The 18,911-nt window shown below is 45.6% G+C and overlaps 1 protein-coding gene across 4 annotated transcripts in view; it reads right to left on the bottom strand.

Moving 5' to 3' along the window:
• The window catches only part of MITF (melanocyte inducing transcription factor), a 97,204-nt gene extending 90,730 nt beyond the window's left edge, over positions 1-6,474 (bottom strand). For 3 of the 4 annotated variants that reach the window (XM_041425886.1, XM_041425882.1, XM_041425881.1), the window contains exon 1: positions 6,213-6,474. In XM_041425886.1, coding sequence (XP_041281820.1) covers positions 6,213-6,316 — 104 coding nt within the window. In that variant the 5' untranslated portion in view covers positions 6,317-6,474. Of the gene's footprint in view, positions 1-5,916; positions 5,940-6,212 lie in introns of those variants that run through there. The other variant, XM_041425889.1, reaches the window with a different exon arrangement.
• Positions 6,475-18,911: the final 12,437 nt, after the last annotated feature.

An 18,911-nucleotide genomic window follows, 5' to 3' on the forward strand; every position in this document is an offset into this window, starting at 1 on the left:
TTGTATAATATGATAGTGATGCAACAGTTAACTGTCCAGCAAAATCTGCCATGCCAGGCTGCTTAATCATGTTGTCTTTGTTCCAGCAAAAAATTATATTAAAAGACAGTTAATTTTTCCAAGCAAAAACGTTACAGCCTGTGTATTTCAAAAACTTTTTGAATCCAAAATAGAACGAGACAGACAATAATGGCCAAGAGCCTGACCAGCTTAATGGAAGTTGGACTCTCATTTTGTTCCCAACACTGAAACAGCAGATTGTTCACAGAACACAATTAACAGCCAACACACAATTTCAACTTTTTTTAGCAGAAAAGTAAACAGAAAATTACTCCTTCTGTTTCATTTTCTAAGTCTTAAAGCATGTTGTTTTTAAAAGCAAACACAGAAACAGGACAGTATCGTTAAGTGTCAGAACATGTTTCTCCTGTACCCTCATTTTTAAGCAGCTGTACTGATTTTTTCCCAATCAACTTTTAATCAAGAGAACATTTTTAAGAGGCTGAATTTGCTTGCAAAATAGTGCATCTGCAAGTCTCTTCTGCTCTCACTTCCAGTTTTCTTCTAGATCCTGACCAGGCTGTACAGCAGGAATTAGTCATGCTGCCTACCACCGTGCTGGGAAGGACCTCTGATACATTGCCCTAAGTGCCAAATAAAAACATACACAGGCTCTGCAATTACTTGTTAATGACAGTGGACAGATTCACAGCAGCCCCACAAATTCTGTACCAGAAGCTTGTGAAATGACCTCCACTCTACGTGGGGAAATGAGCAGTACCAGGGGCAGCCCAGCTCTCCATCAGCAGGGCTGCACAGGCTTATCTTCAGCCTTTTAAGAGACAGAAATATATTGATTCAAGTGATCACCTGGAATCTGCAAACCAACAGCAGCCAGCTAGGGAAGTTTCCTGCTTACCAGAAAAGTATGGATTTCTTTCAAGCAGAATGCATATGTACTTGTACACAACTAATGCAGCCAGCAGTCTGGTAAATAAAAAGCAAACACATGTGCTTGCTAAAAGATGCACAGTCAGTGCAGCCAGCTCAGCCTCAAAATATCTGTGCCCTCTCTGATCAGCTTGGCAGCCACACAAAACCCTCCCGAGGAAAGCAGGCCAGGGAAGCAAAAAGGTGACGCTCAATAGTTCGTATCAAAGCAAATGCTGAACTGAATTTCATGGGCTATTTCTGTTTCCTTGCTAAATAGCAAAGGCCTACTGCAAATAACAGAGTGAGAGTTTTGCAGGAGAGAAAAGGTCACCCAGGATCTCTCACCATGGCAAATGCTGTGCTACAGACAGGGAGCAGCACCAGCTCCCTGTGTAAAGAAATATACGGAAATACCACTTATTGTCTCCACATGTTTATACAACAGACACTCCAACAGCAGCCTTTCCTTTTAAGACTGTTTTCAAAAATAAAAAAGTACAAAAAGCTGTGGTGAGGGTTTCCTTCCAGTGCAGCGAATTTGAGGTGCAGAATAAACATGGAATTATTGACTCAGTCACAAAAATGTTACCGGAGAGATTTCAGAGACATACTTCTGGCTTAGCTCTACTCCCACTGACGTTGGTTCAGACTTCTACCACTGATTTCAGGCAGTGCTGGCCTACGTAGCACTTCCAGCTCAGCTATTATTACCTTTTAGTTTAAAATATGTAATGTTCCTCTGTAACAGACGGAAAAATATTTCAGGAACTTTTTAAATCTGTTCCTCCGAGATACATTTTGATTTTTTTTTAATCACACTGAGACACGGTTCCTGGATGCAAGAACATGTGACCTGTTCTAAATAAAGGATATTTTCCACTTCTTGCACAACTGGAACAGATATAAGCAGTAGCTTGAACAAACTGCATTGCAGAACCCAACCAGAATATAAAACACTTGAACAAGATCCATAAATAGCAGTAATATGAAAAGACTACCTCCAATAAGGCACAAACTCAATGTTAAGCCTAATGTAATCAAGTTCAAATTCAATCACGCTGCAAAGTTCATTTACAAAATTAAATTTGATCATCTGCAGGCTAAGGCACTAGGGCACTTCAGAAGAGTCCTCTTTGGCTCCAGAGTAAGCACGCATTTCAAAATGTGTCTATTGACAAAATTAATATTTCTTCAACAATCATTGTGTATTAAAAGGGAAGCTTGAACTACATCAAAACTTCAGCATTGAGCAGGTAAGAGGAAAAAAACAAAAAGTAAAGCTTTACAGAGGATCCTAACTGGAAGGAGATGAGGCACCAGCTGATATGAGTAAAATATTGATGGTTTGCACAAAGGAAAAGGTTTTTGGACAGCAGGAATGAAGAGAATTTTATAAAGACATCGCTGCTTTAATAATGACAAACTCTACATCCCAACGTTATTGCTCATAAAACAAAAATAAGCCTCCTAAGAAACTAACATGCAAATTAAATGCATTTCCTAATATTTTCTTCCACTAAAAATACTTCAGTAACTGCATCATTCAGGTGCTTTTTAACCAGTCTGAAAATATAGGCAACAGAAAAGGGCACAAATAGCAGTAATTTATCTGCAGGCTTTATTAAGAGCAGTAAATTACAACAGCTGACAATAATTTGCTGGTGTTTGCCATGTCACACAGACCGTCCAAATGAAAACACATTGCAGACAACAAAAAAATACTGAGAAAATCAACTTAACATAGAAAATTTTGCTGCATTTGCCACACCTGGGTTGGTTCAGAGTGCCCTGTGCAATGGCAGGCTGTACAGCCTTTACCTCCAATACCAGTTTGGCATCCAAAACATTGCCAAATGATTTAAAGTGTCCACATTGGAGATGTAACTCAATCCTCCAGTGCCCTGCTGACTGCGTGCAGACACGTCAGGACCTGTGTTTACTTTTGGTAATAAAACTCCATCGATTTCACTGTACACTGCTTGTACAAGGAAACAAATCTTATTTGCTTGCTCATTACATAAACACATGCATATTTAAGTGTATGTACTTGTAGATTAAGACTATTATACTTTATGAATATGATAGAAGAGGAATAAAATATGAATATGAGGGGGGGAAAATAGATCTCATTGTCTTACTGGGTAGCCTGAAAGCCCATTTTCCTCCCACAGAGAAAAATTACTCTGGAGAAACCAAATCAACTGGAACATCATCTCAGTTTTCAAAGACATTTGACCATGGCAAATTCCAGAGATCCCATGAATGTAGGTATGACTTTGCCCAAGGATCCAACTTCTTATGAGTTGGGAGGGTTTGGGAAGCATGGGTTTGACTGATCTATCTCAGCCCCATGTATCCTCTCCACCCCCTGTGATTAAAGCTTTTGCTGGGCTTACATTTTAACTTGGCCTCTAGCATTCAATTGTGGCTTGGCCTAAGCTAGTACAGTATTTACTGCAAAAAGCTTTTATTATTGGACCCCTTGTGGCTTTGGATTGCAGACTTGAATTATGAAACAGGGATGGAGTAACTGTGAGGGCACGCTGGAGAGGAGAAATCTTCAACTGGATGTCACATATTGGAAAACAAGAAATCTGTGAGCAAATAGGAGGGTTTCATGGAGAGAAGGACAGCAGTATCAGCAGGGCTGAGTTAAACTGGTCAACAAAACTGTTTCTTCTTGGTTCAGAGCACTGACATTCTTACCTATTTCTGAGCAGGATTAAATTTTCTCTGTACTCACAATTTCAGCTGCTATGAGTAAGCCAAGGATGCTTCTCAATTCTTATGGTTAAAAAGATCAGAGAAAGCCCTGAATGTTGCTAGGAAATCAGCAGTTCTCACCAGGGAAAAGAGCAGATTGCTGTTTAGACTCAGCTTCTCACATCAGCTCTGGTTTGCCTGCTCCCCAGGCACACTTCTGTGGAGAGGGTAAGAAAGCAATTCCCATGGCCACAGTCCCACAACTACACCACGCTGACCTGCTGCTACTCCGCTCACTGCTATGCAATTACTCCTGACTTACATCCACAGGAGAAAGCAGCAGGGTGATGCTGATACCCTCGATAATCATCAGTCAGACTGGTTCCAGGCCTCAGCAAAGCTGAAGGACTACAGAAGTCCTCTGAGATATGATCATGAAACAAACAGGTTTGGGAGCAACTTCTGCCTCCTGTTATCATCAAGTTTTATCAGCCTGGCTCCAGGGACAGGTTTATATGGACCTGGCAGGGCCCCTGACTCCTTTGCATCTTCATCTCCCACAACAGCAGGAAGACAGCTGAGACTCTCTCTCGAGGTACGAGCCGTACGTGAGCTGGGCAGGCTCCACACTGAGGTTAACATGTCAGCTCACTATCTGCCAGAAAAACCATGGATTGCTATTCCACCCTCGGGGCTGCCTCTTCTCACACACATAGCTACATGTGGAGGGACACAGGCAGACTGGGACGAGTTGGTCACTGCTCCAAAAAGCTGTCCTGGAAACATCAGGGCAGATGCTGGTCCTGGAGGCACCTCCAGGATGTCAGGATGACAGACCTCTTTAAACCCAAACAGTGGGCAGTGCTGTCTCTGCAGGAATATCAGGTAAGGATGAACTGGGGAAATTCACTCCAGGGAAGTTTGAAATGATAATATTTTAGAAGACAGTAAAATACTCCAGAGCTTCATTAGAGAGTTTATTCACTCTTCCCTGAGAGAGGTGAGCAATGCAAGGCTGCATTTGGGTCCCAAAGCACCAAGTCACAGGAATCAAAAGCAGTTGCAGCATCTGTGCAATGTCAAATGCAGACCAGCCACCTAAGCTCCAGTGCAGACCTGCTATCCATGCTCACACCAGGCAAGCACAAACTGCTGACTACAGAGAGGACAGCCACAAAGGGACAACTCCTGCACACCAGTCAGGACACACGGCTGGTACAAACAGGGCTACTGGGCCACAGCACAGCAGCCATGACTGCTGCACTCCACTGGCAACACAAGCACTAAACCCGGAGCCCTGTGTGTCTCTCAGCTGCCTCCATCACAGCTGGAACCCATCAGTGCTGGTGAACCCCATCTGCTCTGCACATTAGCCTGGCTCTCAGATAATTACCTGGGTAATGGCAATTTCCCTGCATAACCTTAGGGAGCAAAGGACTTCTGCCAACTTCAGTTTGGTTGGATGGCCTGTCTGCACATCACCACCACTACCTGCACCATTTCTGAGCCAGACCAGGGGCAGGGTGTGAGGCAGGGCTGCCGTGAAGACAGGCCACAGGAGGTGGCCCCACTTCTGTCAGCCCTTGTGACAGCAACAGAATTTTTAACACATCTTAGTACAAATCTTCAGTGTTTCTGAAACATTGTGAAAATGATCAAAAAAGTAATTTATTTACTTTGAAGTTTGTCTGACAGGCTGTACAATCCAAACTCATTTTAGCACCTTATTTTTTTTAACATTTACATTCTTACTTATTTTTCCACTACACACAGATGTACGAAGAGCAGTGTTCAAAACTAAAATGTGAATACAGAGACAGGCTAGCAACAGACCTGATTACAAACACGACCCACTCACAGCAATGACCTTATATTCAGCAGAGTGCTGCCAAGGGGAGTGTTGAGGTGAAATGGAGGGTTCCTTGAGTGAAAAAACAGAGGGAGAAACGTGCCATAGCTGGCAATGAGGATGCTCAAGGCGCGGGAGAGCAGTTTCTTTTTCCAGCACAGGACGGACAACGGGTCGCCAACAGCCCTCAGGGGAGGGAAACACACACAGACCGCCTTATTTCCCTTTACAGAGCGTATCTACACGATGCAGCCGCTCCAGATAAGCAAACATAGTCTATTTCAGGGAAGAACCGCTCTAGGAAGAAAGTGACCTACCTAGCAAAAGTTTTCAGTCCCCAAGCAAGTAACAAACCCGCTCTGGGGCTCAAATAAAAACCACACACACACAAAAACAAACAAACAACCAAAAGCCAAACAATCACGAACAACCTCAGATGCTACAAGACCTTGCAGCTACCCGACCCTCCGCAGCTCCGCGCTCGGAGCGGCTCTCGGCCGCGGCGCTCACCGGGGCAGGCGCGGCCTCGGCCTCGCCCCCGCTCCCGGCGGGGCTGCCCCGGGTGACAGCCGGGCCCGCACGGCCAACAATGCCCTTTACATAACGCGGGCCCGGCCCGCCCTCCGCCAACAACGCCGCTATTATGGCACGGGGCGCTCGGCGGCCGCCCCGCTGCGCAGCGCCGGCCGCGGGGATGCTCCGCGCCCGGCCGCGACCCGCGCCCCACCTGCTCTTGAGGGGCTGGCTCTTCAGCTCGTAGTACGTCTTGGGCTCCTCGTGGAACTCCTCGCCCACCTCGAAGTCCGGCACGATCCCCGACTCCGCCTGCATCGTCGCCGCGGCCGCTGCGAGAGGGAGAGACGGGAGGTTACGGCTGCGGCGCCGAGCGAGCCCCGCCGCGCCGCCCGCCCCGCTCCGCTCCGCGCCGCTGGCTCGGCTCGCACACAGCGCCGCCCGCCCCGCCTGGGACTTGTAGTCCGCCCCGGGGCCGGCCCCCCCATTGCCAGCCCATTCCCAGCCCGTTGCCATTCCCAGCCCGGCCCGGCCGTGCGCGCCACCTGCCGCCCCCTCCCTGCGCCGCCCCGCCCGCGCCGTGACGTCACGCGGCTCTGACGGCACAGGTGCCGCGCGTGACGTCACGCTGCCCGCAGCCCCTCAGCAGCGGCGGCCGGGCCTGCGCCCTCAGCAAAGCGCTGCGGGTGTCCCTAAAGCCGCAGAATCGGGGGGTGGTTTGGGCTGGAGGGGACCTCAAAGCACATCTCAGCCACCCCCTGCGGTGGCAGGGACACCTCCCACTGTCCCAGGCTGCTCCAAGCCCCGTTCAGGCTGGCCTGGGACACTGTCAGGGACGTGGCAGCCACAGCTTGTCTGCGCCAGTGCCTCCCCACCCTCACAGGGGACAGTGTCCTCCTCAATACAATCTAAACCTGCTCTCTCTCCGTTTGGATCCATTCTCCCTCGTCCTGTCACTACAGGCTCTTGTAAGAAGTCCCTCTGTGTCTTTCTGTGGGCTCCCTTTAGGTACTGGAAGGGACCAGCACAAAGGGCTCTCCATCTCCCCTTGGGAACATCAGCACAGGCAGCAGCTGTCCCGCTGCAAACAACATCCCTGCACTGCTGCAGAGCCGGGAATCAGCCCTGCCAGGGACTCAGGTTCAGTCAGAACCCAGGAGTTCAAAGCCAGTGATGGGCTTGAATGCCCACGGCAGAGATCAAGTGGTGACAGAGCGTGGGACATTTATTGTAACTTACTTTGACGGGTACAAAAGCAATGAGCATTTGCATGCCAGGACTTTGCACTTCTCCAATTAAGTTCCCAGCACAAGAATTGACAGCTCTAAGTGGCTTCCTTTGAACTTTATCTGTTTTTATAAAGAGTCCAAAGCTCATCAACATGGCAAAGAAATGTTCATTAAAATGGAATATTCAAAGCCAGCTGGTTTCAGTTATTTCCAGCAGAAATGTTTTAATGCCATCTCATCTTCCAGTTTGGCTCCTGGCACGTTTGGGACACTAAAAGCAGATAATCTCAGAATATGGAGGCGGGAAGAGCCTCTGCCACCCACCATTGTCCCCACACAGGTGCCAGTCCCAGGGGGAGACAAGGAGGGAGGGCCGGGTGGGAGGGTGGCAAGGAGGTCTCAGCATGGGAGGATTTGAGTGGTGTCAGGGACCAGAGATGTCCTGTGCCTGCTCAGCCCCTGTGGGTGATGGTGTTGGTCCTTCCTGGGGTTCAAAGACCCTGGAGGTGGAGGGTCCCATTCAGAACTTGTTAAATGATCCTGTTTGGCCTTTGTTGTTTTCCTCAGTTTGGGGGTTGGTGCTGGAGGAAGATGGATTTCAGGAATGGGGCTCTGTCCCTGTGCTCACGGGGGCCTTCTACCAGCACTGACTGACTCAGGACATCTCTAATCTCCCCTTACAACACAGAGGGCAAGAAACCTTCCCCAGCTCTGTCCTGTCCCCTTACCTGCTGTGACATTAGGATGGCAGGGAACCCCCTCAGCACAGAAATTCCATAGAGAATTTCATTCACGGCATTTTCCCCGAGTTCTGACCTCACTTAATGAAGTCATAGCACAACTCAGAGGCCTGGGACATTTGAGGATGCTGTTGATAACTGATGCCTAATAATTCTGGTGCCATCATATCACAGCTAAAATCACACCACTTGTGTTGTGCCAGTGGAACACCAGTGACTCTAACACACCAGATAAAACAGGAAAAGTGTCTTTTCCACACATCCTTTTCCTCCATCACAACTGCCAAAGCTGCTCAGTGCTGCACCATGGACTGCTCACACCTGGCAACCAGGACTCCTGCTCATTTCAGGCAATGTGAGGATTTGATAAAATAAACCCAAGAATTTTAGCTTGCTTCAGAAATTTAAATCTCAGATTATTATGCAGCTGCCAAACTCCAAGCAATGACTTAATAGCAAGTGTAATTACTTTAATGAATCAGATACAACAAATTGGATAATGCCCTGAAGAATGTTCTTTTGAGCCCACATTGGCAGATGGCTGGGATGGCTCGACAGAGGAGTAGGCTTGCTAACAGTGCTTTGGGGATAAAAAAAAAAAAGACAACCAACAAACAATTAAAAACAACTTAGAATAAACCCACTGCTAAGCTACATTTACAGCCTGAGCCTCTGTGGGTTAGGGGGTGTTGCTGAGGAGCTGTTTTCACAAGTGAGGAATCACTCTATGATTTGATGAAGGCAGTAAACAGCAGGACTCATCTCTTTGCAATGATTTTGCTTCTATTTTTCCAGGTGTAAAAATGAGATATTCTCTTCTGCTGTTCAAAATGTACAGCTTATGAGCCTTCAGCTCTGCTTTAATTATAGCACTAGTTCTAAAGAGCAAAGATCTCTTATGCAAATACATATCCCAGGCAATGCTGCTTCACTTGAGTTACCACAGCTTCGGCAGGAGCAGTGCGTGCAGCTCCCAGGGAGAAAGGAATCTGGTTTACTTCTCATCAGACCATGAATCTTTTGTTTCTGTCTTGCAACCTCTCTGCAATGTAAAGTTTTATCTGGTGTCCAGATCAAGGCAATTTCTCATTGCACCTGGGCTAGCTGGGACCTTGACACTGCTTTGCTGAGTCATACAAAGTGTTCTATTCATAATAGATGTCATCCGTGTTTATAATATCATTTTAGAGTTCGTCTTTCAGGGTGAAAGAACAATACTTCCACTGTGCCTAAGCAGGATACTAATTCATAAGCATGCCCCAATACAAAAATGGTTGCTTTAAAATGAACCTTATTATGCCAATATTGCAATTAAATTGCTATAAAGAAAATTAAATTAACCCCAAAATACATATCAGGTAAAATTTAAGATGAAGGGACTATTGTGTTGCTGCAAGGTTCAGATTTCTGTAGTTACTCTCTATAGCTGGAATTCTGTACAGCTCTGTCAATTGTGTTCCAGTTATGAATGTCAGACTGCTTTAGGGAGGTGAGCAAGAACAATTATCCAGTTTAGCAGAGTGAAAAACAAAACACGGAAGGGTCATTTGTCAAACATCAAATCAGTGGCAGAAAATGAACTTCAGTCTAGTGTTCACATCACGGGCATAACCCTACTAAGACTCTTGCTAGGAAGTATTTCTGTACAGTTGTCACTCCAAAAAGGACAATGGCCTAGAAGCAAGTCCCAAACACTCTCTAGGAGGTAAAGTCAGGTTTCAAAAGGGATACCCTTGTATTCAGATTCAGGGCTCACAGGGAATGCTCAGCTTGGTTTTTCTAAAGCAAGTCCTTTCCAGAGCTGGGAATTAACCCAGCAATAAAGGCAGTCTCAATGTTTATGTGACACTTCTGTCTCATTTTTCACCCAAACTGACACAACCCACTCAAAAGCCATGAGCACTTGTGTCTGGGCTCCCCGGTGCCATGTAGACACTGGGTCAGCATTGTTCAGTTATTTTTCAAATGATGGGTCTGATTTTGCTAAAGCCATTAAAATCTGTTCAGCTTATTGGGCAAATTCTCCTTTTCAGAGTGGATTCTCTGAGAAAGCAGCACAAAGGTTCAGAAGACTGAAGGACTTTGGTTGTGCAGCTCCTGAGAAAGATTTATCAGGAGACACAGCTCTTCCTCATTCTGAGCCAATATTTCCTGTGATTTCAGCAATGCTTTTCAGATACCATGGGGTACAACATTTAATGTGCAGCAAGCACATTGAGCAGAGCTGCTGCTTTTCCTCCCATTACTCTTTACAATTCCCTTATTTGTAATAGTCTCACTTCTAATTCTCATCATTTGTATTTTTCTTCTTCTTCTGGCCTACAAGTACCATTTAAAATGATTCTCCCATCAGTAATGTTACTCCAGTCACAGTCTGGGGATCTCTAGTTGACAGCAGGGAGCAACAACATAGATTGATATCTCTATAAGTAGGCAAAAAATTGACACACAACTCAGCAGAGTTCCCAGTTTGCAAGAATTCCCCCGCACCAACTATTTGTGCATTCATGTGAAGAGGAAAGGAAGCAGTCAATGCTGCTATTCAAAATAAAAAATAAGCAGACATGTGATTTAATTTTGAAGAAAGTTCCCAGACTTTTGCATTCATACTCTGCATTGTACACTGTGAAATTCATGAAGAGAATGCAATTTACCCCTGCAGACTAAAGGACAAGAAGTGGTTATCGTTCTTTATCTCCCTACAAGGCAGAAGACTTGGTAAAAGCTTTCAGTATTGAGTATGAAAGAAAGGGAGCATTTAAGTGAGAGCTTCCAGTAGCCATGGAGAGATTCTGTAGAGTCTCACAGGAACATCCCTGTCCCATTTCTTTGCTCCACCAAGCACATATAATGCCAGTCAAAATCTCCCATCTCCAATCTCTTTTTTCTTGTCCCAGTTCCTTTTTCTCCAGCCACACTGGGGACCCCCAGCCTGTCACCCATCTCTTTCCTTCCCCAGCTGCCATCCCATCTCTTTGCCCAGGCAAGATACATTTTCCCTCTTTTGGACTTCAGCTCCCTCCACCTTCCAGCGGTACCCACACACTTTTATTTAATCACAGTTTCTGCCCACCCTGAGTGCTGTTTGAGATTTTTCTCCAATAAGGTGCAGTTTTCACTCTTTGTGCTTTCAAATCAAGGATTTCCTTTTCCTCACTCAGGGAAAGAAACCAAACAATCTCCTCTCAGCTCCCTACAGAAAGGACCTCAGAAATGTAACCGACAGGAAATCCTGCTTCCATTTAGGGTGGAAAATGCCTGAGAGGGATGAAACTCATGGACATTTAACTGCTGCTTTGCTGTGCATATACCAGGTAGAGTTTTGCAAAGAATTATACTTTAGCCTGACTGTCACAAGAGTGGGACATGACATATCTCTGACATAAGTGAAAACCAGCAGACAGCGAGATAATTTTTCCAAGTTTTGTAAGTTTTCAGGCAGGGCTTTGCTAGACAGCCAGAAACAACCAGATGTTTTGAGAAGGAATCCAAAAAATCATTTTATGAGGGAGAACAACAGGCCAGCTACCCCACATCTCAGCAGGACAGCCTTGCTCTCCACAGCCTGCCCCACACAAGATGCTATTGCCAGGTCTAATAATTCCCCTGCAAAGTTTGCATTTGCTCCTCCTAGAAAAAAGTTTGGAGCTCTCAGATTGAAAATGGGCCCCCTTGTTACATGAATACACCAGGAGAAATAAGTAGAGTTCATATTTTAAAATATAGTTTCTAAGAATGTGTCATCATTTTGGAACAAAGTCTGAAACCCTGTCAGTCCCAGGGTGGTTTTATCAGCAGAACTGAAGGAGATTAATTTTGCAGCTGGGGTTCCCGAATGAATTATGTTACTCTAATGAATCATTCACTAATTCCTAGTCCTCCCTTTCTTCATCTCTGCCATATTTGGATAGGTAACAGAAGAATTCAAGGGGGAATTGGACAATCTCTCTTGTTCAATATCCTTGTTTTGATTTTCACATGTTCCTCTTTCCAGATGCTAACTCATGACATTGGTTAGCAACAGCAGTGGTGGCACAAACAGAAGCTGGAAGAGCAATGTCATTCTGACTTGGCTTTAGGGGGAAAAGAAAAAAAAAAAAACAACACCCTAGACTGGGATTAAGTAATTCCCTTTGGTTCTTCATCAAAAGAATTGCCTTCATGATTTCCACGCCAGAGACTGAGCCTGGTGCTCGAGGCAGATGTTCCTGGGTTCAAACAGAGGGTGTGGGGGGGGTCACAGCTGCCTCTGCAGGGACAAATGGTCAGCCCTGCATGGTTTGGGGAGGTATTCAGGGACAGGACTTGCAGGATGGAGAGGACAGTCTGGGGACTCCTGCCTTCAGTCCCTGACCTGGAGAGCAGGATCTGACAGGCTCTGAACTGGGCTTCCAGCCAGTAACACCCAGTCAGCTCGGAAGTGGTGACAGTGCTTTTGCAAGGGGAGAAGCAGGGAGTTGGCCTTTTCTTTGAGTGAAAGCTGAGGTTCTCCTGAGCTAGAACAGCTGTAGAGCTACTGCCTAGAGAATGACAAATCCAAGGCCAAGAACAGGGTCAGAAGAGCTGGCAGGCTGTGTGTCATCAGCTACTCCTGGGGACCAGAGAGTTTTTTCTCCAGTGGGAAATCATTTGGGTCTTGCTTCTCAAGGCTGAGCTCTTGTGGGCAGGGAAGGCAGGGGCAGAAGCAGCCAGAGCTGGACCCCAGCAAGTATCACAGACTGGCACTTGGACACAGCCATGGACAGGCTGGCAACAAGGGCTGGAAACTCAGTAAACCTCTGTGGAATAAAGTTTGTGAGGCCAAACCTCATCTGGCCAACAGACATTGCAAATCCAGTTAATTAAACTGGTGCAAAGGCCAGAGCAGACGTAGATAAACCAGGTTAAACTCTCACTTATGCTGATTTAATGTAATTCAGTACAGCATCAGTGGTAGTTAAACTGATTAGAGAGTTAACTGGTTTAAATACATTTGCCCTAAGTACTGGCACTGGTTTAACTGGACTGCTTTAAAGTGAAAAGCAAACTGTAGACCTCTGCCAAATTTCCCTGTTGTATTTAAACCAGTACAACCTGTAGAGACATGTGAGAAACTGCTTTTAACCAGGAGCAAAGAGCACTGAGAGCAGGGGACTTGGCCCAGCAGCCCTGGTCTTTGGGGCCTTATTCTCCTCAGCTTTCCTGAGAAATGGAGCCATCTTCACATCAACAACACTCAGGTCTAAATTTGCTTCCCAAAAATCCTATTATAAAAAGGTGGGACTAAAATCACAGCCTGTTTTTAAAATACACAATCTCATCAATTTAGAGGGAAGGTGTTTGTTTCCTTTGCCACTGTCTAATAATAGTTTTGAATGGGAAAAGTGAAGATTTTTCAGTGAAAACTTTCTCAGGCTTTCTGTTTCTATACAATCCCAAGAATGATTCCTATGCTTTATGAGTCTTTTGAGATACTTCATTACAAGCACTATCTGAAGAGAACAAGACTTTTTTAACATTAGAAATATGAATATTAGTAGTCACAATGAGTTCAAATACCAAGACTTTCATCTTTCTGCTTTCCAACAGGCCTTTACAAACACATCATGAAACATAAACCCTCCTCAAATGTCTCCAATTACTTGCCCACCTGAAATCAGAATATCAAATATTATTATAATAAATACTAAAATACTCTCCACCTGAAGTCAGAATCCCGTTTTTTCCCTCATCTACTGCATTTCTACATTTCTATTTCACCACCTAAAGAGTTTGTCTTCAAACAAAAATTAAGCAGTGAGTGAATCACAAATCCAAAGCAAAATAAAAAAGTCTTTAGTACATAAAGCCTGCTGAGACTTGTGGGGTTTTTTGAAGTAGAGGATTTAAAGGATAAAGGCCAATTTGCTGAATTTTTTGTGCTACTTTTCACACTCCTGGATGTACAAAAAGGATGCCTTCAGCTAGCAAGACAGTGTGGCAAGTATTTTAAATCCATATTATACAGAGGTAATTGGCAGCATCAAGGGCCAAAACTATATATAGTCAAGATCAAAACTGCTCATATTAAAAAAAAAAAAAAAAAGCTTCCCAAAACTCTTCTTGAGTGATCATAAAATGCTTTGCTCAGAATGTGTGCCTACTTCAGATCCCCACAGGGATGTAATACTTTTTTTTTCCCTTATTGTCTCAGCAGGCTGCCATTTGATCTGAACGGGCTTTGTAAGGCCATGTCATTTCCTCCATCCACCTGGAAAGGATAATTTGCCAGAGGATTCTTTTTTCTTTAACAAGGCTTCATTAAGAAAAGGGCAGTTAAAGGCCTATTAGCCCAACCCAACACGGTGAATGTGAATCCACTGGGCCCATGTCCTGCCTGTGAAAAAAGGCCACTCAGCCATTAAAAAGGCATGTCCCTTCCCTTAGTGCAAATCCAGGGAGGAGTTTAAATGTTTACTTCAAATATGTGTGTACAAGAAGCAAAAAAAGAGGCAGCTTGCCCAGCAAAATGCCTTTGTGGTTTTGCCCCTTTGTTTGCATCCCTCCATCAAGTGTTCCCCTACACTTCCCTTAGTTCTGTGTTCATCCAGCACTCGTTCCCATCAGTGCCAACCCAGTCCTTTGGGAAGCACCAATGCTCCTTTCTGTATGGGGAGAGCTGATGTAGAATAGCACAGCCTGGAGCCTGGACCAAACTGTACAGAGCTCAGTGACTCCCTGAGCAGACACATGGCTTAGCTTTCCACACCCTGCCCAGTGATGCAGTGCATGAGAACTGGGTACTCAAACTGCTTCAGATTATTATTAATAAACTCAATTATCGGGCAGAGCAGCTTTCATGGATATGGCTGAAGTGAGCTGACTCCTCTCCAAGGACATCATCAGTCAGAAAGCCAGACCTGGAGCTCATGTTGTCTGCTTTCCCAGCAGTTAGTGCCTTTGCTGGGGTAAAATGAAGGAAGAAGTACACTCTGTACAGCTGTGGGGGAATGGAGGAAACTCTCTAGTGATATCCATGGAAAGTCATTGCACAGCAGGCCTTGAGGTGAATTCCAGCACAAAGGCTTACTCAGCAGCCAGTCAAGCCTCCTTGGAAGGGTTGAGTCTAGAGTAGCCAAAGTTAGCTGAAATCCACCTTCCCGTGCTCACCTGGGCTGCCCTTGCTACAGACCTGGTTGCCTGTGGCATCCAAGCAGTGCAGAGCACCCTTGAGTATCCAGGAACCTCACACCCCTGTCTGCATCCAGCTAATTAGTCTGATGGTTGTCAGAACCTCTGGAAATCTTTTACATTTCAATAAAGGCAAAGAGGAGGCTCCATGTTGTGGCTCAAAGATGATCTGATACACACCAGTGGGAGTTCCTGTATCAGTTAGGCCTGATCCCTATCAGGGGAGAGGTATTTCTGAAGTAGATTGTTCTGTCTGGAGCTGATAAAGCCTATCTCACTTAATTTTCCCCAGCAGTGGCTGGATTTACTGGATATGGGGTGCTCTGGGGGCTACAAGCACAGAAGGATCAGAGCTCAAGATGAGTGTAAAGCTTGGAGAAGGTGCTGCCCAAGCCCAGGAACTCCAGGCCTGCTTCTTATAAAGAGCTAAATTCTGCCCTGTTCATGCCAGGTGATTACAAGGCACCTCAATACCTGTCTGTCCTTTCATGGAAAATCAACTTCCTCCCCACGAAGAAGGGTTTTTAACCAGCTGCATTCCCATCCACTGCAAATGCAAAAAGCACTACTCGAGCCACTGTGATGTCCTTGCTGAGGACAACCTTGATGGACCTTGCTGAGATAGAATCAAAAACGTAGCTGAGACCAGCTCTCATAATCCCCTTCAAGAGCAATGCACCTGAGGTCAGATATCACCTCTGGAATAAGGGTTTCATTGGGAAAGAAATTCATGCCTCTTTCTGTTTGAGACATGAAAGCCTCAGGTCTCTGCTATCAGAAATTGACTCTTGCCAAACCATGGAGTAAGAAACACAGTCCCCTGTCCCTGCCCTGGTGTGAGCATCAGAGAAGTCAGAGCTGCTGAATGCTGTTCTAAAAGGCCAAGGAAGGGCCACCCATTGGTGACACTAACTTGTCTCGGCAGAAAATAAAAATACATTATTTATAATTTCTACACATTATTAGCAGAAGTAGCACAAGGTGCAGTCACTGGCACTTTCCTGTATCCTAAGTGTTCATCAACCTTTCCTTGATGTTAGCAAGTCTATTAATAAAGTGTTGCAAGCAATCAGAACTGCTCCACCAGCCTGGGAGGGGGAGTGTTGGTGACACCGTGTTCCAGCTGAAAGTCATGTAAAATCCTCTGTACCTTTTACTGAAAGACACAGTCATCATCAGCAAATGTAAATGTGCAATCACAGCACCTTGTAATTAATGGGAAGTCACAGGCCCCGTTAGCACTGCAGCTCCTCTTCCACCGCTGGTGAGTGAACAAGATTCTTGCCCAGCTTGGGAATCACCAGTAAAATTCACCACATCCAAATGTAAGGAAAAAAGATGTCACCACGTGCTGACCTTCCCAGGTCTGCTGTGTCCCCTTCCCAGGTTTGCTGTGTGGCTGAGCTGAAGCCACCCTGTCCCTCAGCTCCCTGGGTGATGGAGAGGGCTCTGCCCTGGACCTCAGCAGCAGGGAGATGCCTTGCTGACTGCAGACACATCTGAAACCCCACGTCAGCACTCTGGGGAGATGCTGTCTGAGCTCATTGCAGTGTTAATACTGGAAAGATCATGTAGGCCTCATTAAGAAATAGTTTTGTTCTTGAGTCTGTCTTATTTTTTAAAGCACCCAGGAGACAACAGAACCACCACATTTCCTCTTACACTCAATTTTCTGATCGGGGGCCTGAAGTACTTAGTGCCAGATGTTGCCCTGTTCTCATACAATGCATGTGACACAGGCATCAATGCCAGCAGCTAGCTTTGCCTGTGATGTCAGTGCACACAGCAGCCAGGAGAACGTTCTGGGGCAGCTAACAGGGGCACACATACAAGGTCATACATTTTAGATACAGTGTTTTGGTCCTAAACATGCCTTGCCTAAACCACCAAACATCAAGCTGCCTCTGCTCAGCATCACACCACCCCCATGTTTATTCTTTGTCATCATTATTGCCCATGCATCATGCTGTTGGTGACACCTAGGTGTATTATTTTAAGTGAAAAACTAAGTGTGGGAAAAACAAATATCTATTTCACTTATCCAAATTCTGGCCTGGATTCCTATGAGATTTTCTAGAAAATTGCATTATTGTTGTGAAGAGACAAGTGTATTAATGCTGTGCTATTGCATATATTTACAGTCTCTCCTACTCTCAGCATGAAGAAATAATTCACCACAAGTAATGACATTCTGTTCCCATTCCAGCTTTGCCCACATCCTCAGATCTCCATGCAGCTGCAGCAGAAGAGATCAGAAACAAGAGACATGCAGACCAGAGGAGGGCAAGGAGTGCCTGCTGACAGGTCTGGGTGTGCACCCACAGCTTCCCATGCTCCTGACTCGTTGTCCCTTCCTTTGCTGTGTCAATAAATCCAAGGAAAAACCCACCTGAAAAATACTTCAGCAGCACAACCAGCTGCTGACAGGTTTTAGACCCATCAAAACTTGCAGGGAGCCTTCCAGTACCAAACCAGAACAGACCAGCTGAAAAATTATGAGGAGTCTTCAAAGACTCTCATCTGGAAGACAAAAGGATCTCCTGGTATGATGTCAATGGATTGAAGATGCTAAGCAAGGAGCTGGTCCTAGGACCTCATTGTGCTCCCTTGGTTAGAGAAAACCCTGTATCTCTTCTCTGCTAGAAAGAGGACATGAAAAATGAGAAGGAAGCAGAGGGGAATTCCAGAGAACTGAGTCGGGGAGCAGAGAAAAAACTGTTGCATGTCTGGCATGCACCTGACTGACATTTCACTCTTAAAAATACTCCCAGTAGATAAATTCAGATAAAGGGGCAGAAGTCTTATGATTCAAACACGTGTTGAATAAGAAACCACATAAATGAAAATATCAAGGATTCACTGACTGATGAAGCAATGGGCTCTATTCTGTAAACATATTTTCAAAGGAAAATCATGTGCCTTGTGTAAAAAAAGTTACTTTCTTTTGGCAAAGCTCTATGAAAGTTCAGTGAGCCACATCCAGTTACTCTCAGTGGGATCTGAAGCTTGCTTTAGGGTGCTTTAATATCTTAAGGACCTATTTATTCTAGCAACATTGTCACATCCTGTGCATGGAGTGTCACCTTGTGACACAGCAGGACACCAGGGGCTGCCGGGCAGAACCCTGGTGTGCCACCAGGGAAGCTCTGAACCTGGGTCCTGCTCCTGCTGGCTCCAAGCTGCAGTCGGAAAGTCAGGCAGGAAAGTCCTTCCAAACAGTTGCTCATTCACCAAAATTAGGTCACTAAGGGGGAAGAAATGTCCCTGAAGACTGTAACAGTGAGAAACTTCCTACGTGAATTACGTGGGACTGGCAGCCTCTACGAATGCCACTCAAAGCACCCTCCCACCTCCAGGAGTCTATGGAGAGGGCACAGGCAATGGGATTTTTCCATTCTCTAAACAAAGTTTTTCCTTTTACCCATTCCCAGCTCCTCTGAAACACTTCAGAGTGGGATTTATTGAAGCACCTGTGGACTGAGTGCCAGAGGAGCTCAAAATGTCTGGTGTTGGGATGTGCCTGCAGTTAGGAGCTGCCATACTTGGCTGCCCAACATCTCTGCCATGGAGGTGCGTGGACCAATCTGCACAATGGGTCCAAGATGTCAAGCAGTTCTTTTGTGATGGCTTTTCTACACAGTCAACACTGGAAGCTACAAATACACTCCTTAGAATCATTCATAAAGTGGCAAGACTAAGCACTGCAGTGTGCAACTTTTGCAGTCCTCAAGCTGGTTGCCATGCTCTGAGCTGCCAGTATGGGCACTTCCAAGCAAGAATTCAGGTACCATGAGG

The sequence above is a fragment of the Onychostruthus taczanowskii genome, unplaced genomic scaffold (genome assembly GCF_017590055.1).
Source record: "Onychostruthus taczanowskii isolate IOZ18803 unplaced genomic scaffold, ASM1759005v1 scaffold9, whole genome shotgun sequence".
Taxonomy (NCBI): Eukaryota; Metazoa; Chordata; class Aves; order Passeriformes; family Passeridae; genus Onychostruthus; species Onychostruthus taczanowskii.